Below are 8,697 nucleotides of genomic sequence, written 5' to 3' on the forward strand. Positions count from 1 at the left end.
TATACAACCTGGCAGCACAACTTAGGTATATTAAAGATTGGCTGCACAATAATGAGACCTTCATGAACGCAACCCGGGACCAACAACTTATACCGCACATTAACTTGGCCACCTTACTACACACACTACAACACAATCTGCCATAAGAAACACAACATAACCCCTCCTCTACACAGCCTGGAAGACCTGGAGGCAATCACAGGCCAGAATGGGCCTTCATCAAGCCACTTGCTCACTGTGAATTCCCTTTGTTGGTAAACCTGACCAAAATGGCATAGCTGGCCCAATCTTCCGACACTGGGACCAAAATGGCTTTAGTCGAATTGGCCAACTACTTTTCACAGCTAGCAAAAAAAGCTTTAAGTGTAACAGAGGCATCTACTCTATTCTCAATGCTAAGCAAACACTTTTTCTTGTATTACCTAGTGAACCTACCTGGAGCATGAAGAATCCGAATCCAGGTCCCAGTCTTTTCTACTTTACTATCCCTCTACCTCTTTTCTCTATCTACCTACTGTTCTGTTTTAAATATCTTATGTTTATTAAATACAAAGTTTAGTTTTTATTTGACGTTACATATTTATAGATGATTGGAGGTGCAATGTATGGGAACTGCTAAACTCTGGGAAACATCAAGACTGATCAATGTATCTTGACACCTTCACAATGCCTACTGTCCAACAACTTGTTCCTTATTGTGTTCTAAATAAAAAGAGTTTGAAAAAAAAATTCAGATTCAGGCCGAAGTCCAAAGGAATCCTGCACTCTTACATGCAGTCTAAAGCTTATTCAAAAGCCTGCAATACTAAATACAATCATCATGCTATATATAAATTAGAAACCAGAACAAACATTTCCGCCGCTCATTTTCTTTCTATCTATAGTAGATGGTACAAATGGATGGCATGGGTATTAGTGCTGCTACCTTGGGTTTGGGTCTTGGGTTTGAATCTGATGAGGGCAGCTTCTGTAATGAGTTTATATCTTCACCCAGGGTTATTATGGGGTTCCTTTGGGTGCTCCTGTTTTCTCCCACAGTATAAAAACATTCTGCTGTGGAAAACCTTATATACTTGTATTGGACATTTGAAAACGTATTTATGAATTATTTTTTTATAATTACGGTTGCTGAAACTGATAAAATAAGCTTGTGATGATATTTTTGTGCTACTGTCCCAAAACAAATTGTTCCAGTTAAAAACAGATTTGTGATTTTCTTCTTGGTCAGTGATCGTGATTTTTTGGTTGTTTGGAGGCTGTATATTTCAGCATAAAGGCTGCACATTTCAATTTGATGATAGCGTGTATAAGGAATAAACACAATTATAAATCCTTCTGTAGCATTGGTTACATTGGCCTATATATTTCAGAGGAATAACAAGAGATTACTTTGCACAGAGAGCTGGTTTGGGGGCAGAGCGGCACAACACATAGTCAGAGACAACTGTGGGGAGATAGGAAAGGGGGAGATGGAAGAGTTTGCAGTCCCAGCCGACGGAATATCGTGTCCAGGGGTGAACAGCGGTCAGAGCATGTTCCATACAGTCGGTGACTTTGTGCAGCTCGGGGCAGGTTTTGCTTGTTAAACACTCCACGTTTTGGTAATCTAGGCATAAAAATAATGGAATAACAAACAACATCAACATTACATAATCCCTGTAATATTGATATCACACTTGAAAAAGTGTTACTGTTTCCCAGCCATGAAAGTTGCATAAATAAAAGCTTTGGTATTAACTACAATCACTTCTCATTGTGAATGAATTGACTTAACACAAGTATTGCACATCAGTTGTTTGAAAAGGCAGCCACTCTACTTTACAGGCTCAATGATGCACATGTGTGCTATTCTTGCACCAAGACCATATACTGTTCCATTTCAAAGAAACAGACCATGGAACATTAATGCTTCCCGCCTTCTGTATTCCTTCTGCTTCAATAAGCCGCTGTTATTCATTTTCAGTTAACAATATTCCCAAAGGCTAATTTTAAATGAACAAATCTGTTCGTTCATGCTTGTTAGGCAAACCCTTTGGCAGAGAAATAGACTTTGTTGGCAAGTATTTTAGCCAGATTGTTGTGTTATAGGAAAATATACTCTGTGTTTAAGAAGGGGTTAACAGTTTATGTCTCTGAAAGGGGCAGATAACTAACATTTGGGTAAAAGTCTTCACTTCTTTTAATTTACTAGTGTTAATCTGCAGAACCTTCTCATATTGCTTAAGACTCCTGGTACACTTGTAAAAATGTTGGCAATAGTTTCTATTGGTGTGTGCCCCATTAGAGCAAGCAAACATTTTTGGCAAAAAAAAATACAAAATGGATTTAATCAATAGTTTAAAAACATGCATTTCCAAAAAGAAATAAGCAAAAGTCTTGCTTTAAAAAAAAATTGACCAGCCTTCAACTTTAAACATTTACATTTTGGGGAGGATTCTAATTCCATTCAAGTCTGAGGAAGAAAACATTTGCCCCAAAATGGATGAAATCTGTTAAAATTTGTGCAAATTTGTATAAATGGAGGCTGCATGAACATATACTGTAGAATTCTCATATACAGTAAATTAGAACAGGGGGTTGATTTGCCCTGATTATTCCTGTGATACCCAGACATGGGACACAGAGTTTGGCACGGGAGATTTGTTGCATGTTCCATACAGTTATAATTCCATTTCTCAGATTATCCAAATGTTTGGATGGTATGAAAGTGATTCAGTATCTACTAATGTAAATCTTATGCATAAGATAAATAAATCAGTATATCTAAAAATTGCTGAACGTAATTACTCATTTAATTCTGTAGTAGAAAAGGTGCTTACATTGCTTATAGTACTCCTCTCCATAGCTTTCCTTGGCCTCAGGATCAAGGTTCTTCCAGAGCTGCTCCAAAAACTGAACATGAGGGCCTGAAACTCCCATTCCAGTTCTGAAAGCACCTGGTTCTATTATAGAAACCTTTATTCCAAAATCCCGCAGCTCCCTTCTGCATAAAACAAAAATATACAGTACAGTTGTTTTTGTTACAGCATTTCCCCAGCAACATTAATAGAGATTAATTATGGCCTGTAACAGGTACGTTATATTATATTTGGCCAATATACTGAGGGATATTGAACTAGAGCAATGCCTTAAATATTTTAGGAAAGCACATGATATGGACTTTGCACAGAATGGTAAAGATTTTGATAATCCACCAGTCTAAATGTGTTATGGTGATGAAGTTATGCAAAGTGTGCTTTAATGCATAAATGTACAAACCAGTAAACAAGAATGTCTCACCTTAGGCTGTCAGAAAAAGCTTCCACCCCAAACTTACTGAGACAGTATCCTCCACCAATAAAAGCCAGTCTCCCTGCATTACTTGATACATTGACAATGCGCCCCTGGGCTTTTCTTAGAAGAGGCAGCAGATTGAGGGTCACGTCAACCATACCAAGCAAGTTTATCTCCAACACCTTGACAAAATGCTCTTTCTTTTGCCATCCACTGGGTGAAAATACAAACCCATAACCAGCATTATTTACTAATCCCCAGAGTCCTACAAAACAATAAGAGATACATTTAGTTGGACACGCAAATGCTCCTGTTTATTATGATGGTGCAGACTAATCTGAAAGAGTTCTGTTCTCTGTACTAAGTAGTCTAAAGCGGTTTGCCTGCACTTATATACATATCCATTTTTGCAATGTGTGCCAGACAGTAATAACCATATTAGAGAGAAGAAAATCTGTGATCACCAAAGGGACAATTACTGAATCCATTGCCTAAGCATGGTTAGCCATTACTGACTTGTGAAGCTTAAGAATTAGACATCCTCTTTTTAAATGCATTTTGTGTACTTTCATGTAGACTAGACAATACAAGAAGTAGGTTTTAAAATTGTAGAATGCAAGGAGGAAAAATAAAAAACGTATTTTATAATATATAGACAGTTCAGATCATGTTCAGGTTTAGCCAGCAGGTGGTGTCATGTCCACCTATATAAGGCAATGCCTTGCTGAGCCACTTCCTGTTTTGGCCTAGGAAGATCTAGAGGCAGTAGCTAGACTGAAGTGGCCAGACCTATGTGGAGGTTAGTACAGTCAGGGCTAGCTAGAAGATAGAAGTGACAAGTGAGTTCTAGGAGTGAAAAGTAGAGAGGGCTAGCAAGCATGGATAGCCTGTTGTCCTGTCGAGAAGTGACAAGGTGGGGGATACAGCCCCTGAGGCGATTGTGCGCCAGTGTTAGGAAACTGAGCGTTTAGGTGTAGGTTGAGATAGAAGGGACCTAAGCTTGGGCACTGTATATCATAGAGAGGGGGAAGGAGGACCCCCTGGAACAGCCAACAGCACTCTGTGCATCCCTGCGGGACAGGGGCCCTGAAGGCTTTGTTGAGACATGCTAAAGCTGTGTGTGAGTGAGAGAATAGAGAATCTTCAGAAGTAATAAGTATTATGAAACTTTCATCCGTTGTCGGCAACCAGAGCCCTGGTCTTAAGTCTGCCATCCTTCAGGAAGCTGTTCTTTGCGAAGATGTCTAATTCTTTCAGCAAAGGCCATATATATACATTTGACAACAGGAGGTGTCTGGCAGCCATGGGCAGACATTTTAAAAGCTTCCACAAAAGCCCCCCAGAATATATTCCAGTAGAATTTACCCTATAAACATACAGTATAGAAAAACTAGCCTATAGAGTACAGGGATTGTTTATGAGTCATTCGCGTAACCTATGGGGGTAAACTTACCTGCATCTCCCACTATACCAGTGACCCACGCTGCTGCAGACTTTACACTCTGACTGTCAGTTACATTCATGATCACTGTCCTCAATCTGCTGGAAGCTTCTGACTTAAGGGTCTCTGCCCCTTTCACAGTCAGACAAGTTGCCAGCACCTGAATTCCTTGCTTATCCAACTGCTTTGCCAGCACGTTTCCAAACCCTGAGTCACATCCCGTTATAAAAACATATTTATCTGAAAGATTCTCTATTCTCTTTCTCTGTCTGTTCCATCTATAGAGAAATATCATAGCAATGATCACCAGCATTGGGAGCCACATGATGAAGGTGGTAGCTTCTCACTGTAATTAAGACACAAACACAGCCTATTAGTGTGAGTAGGATATATCCGAGATTCTAAAACTTTGCAACCTGTCATTTATCTTCCATGGATTCTAAAATTTAGGAACGAAATAATACAATCTCTTGGACTTTCCAGCATGGGGTCTATATTTATCCTGAAAAAAATCTACTCCCATAATAAAACTTCACCTTAGCATGTAATGCTATGGCATTGGACTAAAATGTTTTTGAGCATTCTGTACCCTAGAGCATTCTTTATTAAATCCATATCTACATTATATACAAATGTCACAGGTTTTCTCCATCTGGTTTCTTACAATTTTAGACTCAGGAAAGCCATTTTAAGGAAACACCATTCCCTATGATAAACTTGAATCTAGCCCCTACTAGGATGTTGTGCTTCTCTGTCCATCCAGCTTCATGAATGTTCCGCCATGGAAACTGACAAGTCCTTCCATGGTTTGCTCTGTGGTTGCACATTCTGATACACTGGGAAGTGCGGTTGCACTTGATCTTTTTTTCGCTCCCCTGTCTGCTCTGCAAGCCAGTTTCTACAGGTATTACATATGGTTTGTATAGAATAATAAACTCACAATTAAAATACTGAACACTTCTGAATTTGTTTGCTCTGTTGGATTTCTGAATAAACAAGTAGATAGTTAATTGCTATCTCGGGCCTGTGCAGTAAAGTTATTTGGCTCCACAGACTTTTAGGGTCCCCATCACTAAAACCTTGTAGAGGAAGATGCCATGTTTTGCATACATGTATTAGAACACACTTGAATTGGGGCCTGCAGCTGCTGTACTCTTGGGCCCTCCAGCAGCTGGGTCTAAAGCCCCCTTACTCAGTGATAAAATGTTCCATTTACTGTAATACCGTTCTATAATACCATTATATTTAAACAGATCAAGAATCCTTGACATTTACAAAGCACTTACCTTGTAAAAGTGGCCAAAGCTGGGGATATTTTAACAGTGACAGACTGCTGCTCTCAGGAAGTTCCTGCTCTCTACAAAATGTTCGGAATATTTTTCAGTAAAGAGGGAGGGACAGAGCAGTAGGCAGACAGCCAAAAGTTCATAGGCGCTGCTGTTTCACTGACAGCATTCCTCCATGAAGGAATTATATGGGTAAGAGGTGGAGTGCCTGCCAGGAATATATTGGATTTAGTATTGGCTACATTCCAATATCGAAAGAGCTTAATAATGAACGGTTTATGGGAGTGCAACTCCTGAGTGCCGTTATTTCTGAATGTAGAACAGCAGTGTAGATAAGCAGTCGCTCTGCCCTCTTACCACTCCCTGCCTGTTTACTCAGTTTAGAGGTTATTGTTGTAACTGTTACTTGTTCATGGAACATGTGACTTGCAGCTTAACCATTACAAGGGAAGAATTAACATTTTCAACCAATTCAGTGCAATACCTCAGCACAAGCAATGCGACATTACACAAGCCTACACAATATGTTTATCATAAGCCTCCCTCTCTATCCATTAGGTCATATATCATCTACATCAACATTCTTTTATATAATGCTTCAGAATACAGTATGTTGGTCCTTAATATGTAGTTAGTAATAAGTACTTGTAACCCTATCTTGGCCACCACTTATAGGATGTACATCAGAAGGAATAAAGCCTGTTTAGGACTGAAATAGGGTTAGGCAAGGCCCCCCTTCCCCTTCAGGTGTAGTCTAGCCTCCCCCACCACTTCCCAGTCAGCCCCCAGGTAAGAACAATGGAGGGTGCTAGCAGCGGTGGGTAGGGGAGGAGTGTTGGCACGGGAGGGTTTTTAAGGGGATGTGTGGTTGGAGAGCTCAGACTTACTTGTTTTTTGTTTCCCACCCTCCTTCCTAGGTAAGACAGATACAGATGACAGGACAGTGCGCCAGGGTGTTTTATAACCGATCGCCTGGATGGGGTCAGGAAGGAATTTTTCTCGCTAAATGGCTGAAAAGTGCTAGAGTTTTTGCCTTCCTCTGGAGTACCATTATCTGTGGTGGTCAACAGTACTTACCTGGGTCAGCTGTGGCTCAACGTCAGTGTGGCTCTAGGAGTACGAATTGGTTGCGGTGCAGGCCTACCTTTAGTGAGTCGCAAGTGTGCATCAGACTTTGACTGCATGCAAGAGACTGGGTTAGCGCTTTTATGCACAATGTTGGCAGCAGGGGGATGGGCTAAAAAGGCAGTCACTGAGGGCACTCAGCCCCATGAACCCTGCTCAATTTTTTTGGGCAGTGCGCCCACATTTGGAGAATAAGAGCCGCAGCTGGGGTCAGGGTGTACCTAGACTTATGCTTAAAACTGTTAAATAAAGCCTGGGACCTCCACAGATTTTTGCCATAATATGTCTCTGTGTTTTTGGATAAAGGATCTTTCCCTAATTTGCATCTCCATACATTTAATTCTACTTATAATTCATTTAAATATTAAACCCAATAGGATTGTTCTGCCTCTAATAAGGATTACTTATATCTTAACTTCACGAGGGGGGGACCGCTCCAAGTTCACAATCCCTATTCGCTGCTCCAATCGGGTGCTCAGTCCGCAGCGTCCCCACTGCTAGAATTCACTTAGACATCAAAAAAGAAGGACGGCACTCCGGGACATGGAATATGCTTTTTATTCCAGGTTCATACAAGGATCCAACGCCCTACGCGTTTCGGGAATCACTCCCTTAATCATAGGCCTATGATTAAGGGAGTGATTCCCAAAACGCGTAGGGCGTTGGATCCTTGTATGAACCTGGAATAAAAAGCATATTCCATGTGTGTGAGAGCCGTCCTTCTTTTTTTATGTCTTACTTATATCTTAGTTGGGATCAAATGCAAGGTACTGTTTAATTATTTATAGCAAGGAGAACAATGGTCATGATAAACTCGCCCGGTATATGAGGTGGTCCAGGTACACAGCTCTGAACCTTCAGCCAAGGGAACAATCCTCCACATGTGTAAATGAAATATTCGTTTATTCGGTGTTCATGGCACAGCCTTACGCGTTTAGTATCATCACAAATGTTTAATAATAGGCACAAACATACAGAAATCACAAACATATTGAAGAAGTCAACCACCAGTGGGCTATCTAGCTTAATTAACTCCTACCAATTGGAAGGAGCATACCGTGTGGTGCAAATTACATCATGGATCCTGATGAAGGGAGGGTTTTCTGCCCCGAAACATTGACATTTCTGGTAGCACAATAAAAGGGGGTTAACTCCCCGACTGCATACTTTTGTGTGCGTGTGAATCTGTTTACAAACGATCATTTATCTAAGCCCAGGTGCCATCTTGGTGCTCTCAGTTAGTGAGAGAAATACAAAACAAACACAACTTTATCCATACAATAATTTTTTCAATGTTAGAAAATATTTCAATGTTAGTAAATTATTGGCTACTCGAAAAATGGCTTAAACATATTTGGTGGCCACATTTTTTACACGAGATTAAATAGATAATATTATGTGTGTTGCAGTTAACGTATAGTTTAATCGTATAATCTTCTAAGTACGAATAAAAAAAACACCAGTTTCCAACTCCTTTGACATAATGGAAGAAACTTTTAACCACCCAAAACCCAATCCCATATTGTGTGTCTTGACATACGGTCCACATTAAGTAGACATAGTGAATAATAG

General features: G+C 40.2%; 1 protein-coding gene across 1 annotated transcript; it reads right to left on the reverse strand.

The window, feature by feature from the left end:
• Positions 1-542: 542 nt before the first annotated feature.
• hsd17b6.L (hydroxysteroid (17-beta) dehydrogenase 6 L homeolog) lies at positions 543-6,065 on the reverse strand. The gene is given in 5 exon segments (NM_001089992.1): positions 543-1,606; positions 2,820-2,983; positions 3,280-3,538; positions 4,727-5,060; positions 6,001-6,065. Coding segments are annotated over 4 exon segments (957 nt in total). The 5' UTR covers positions 5,040-5,060; positions 6,001-6,065; the 3' UTR covers positions 543-1,385.
• Between the last annotated feature and the right edge of the window lie 2,632 nt (positions 6,066-8,697).

The sequence above is a fragment of the Xenopus laevis genome, chromosome 2L, assembly GCF_017654675.1.
Source record: "Xenopus laevis strain J_2021 chromosome 2L, Xenopus_laevis_v10.1, whole genome shotgun sequence".
Classification (NCBI taxonomy): domain Eukaryota; kingdom Metazoa; phylum Chordata; class Amphibia; order Anura; family Pipidae; genus Xenopus; species Xenopus laevis.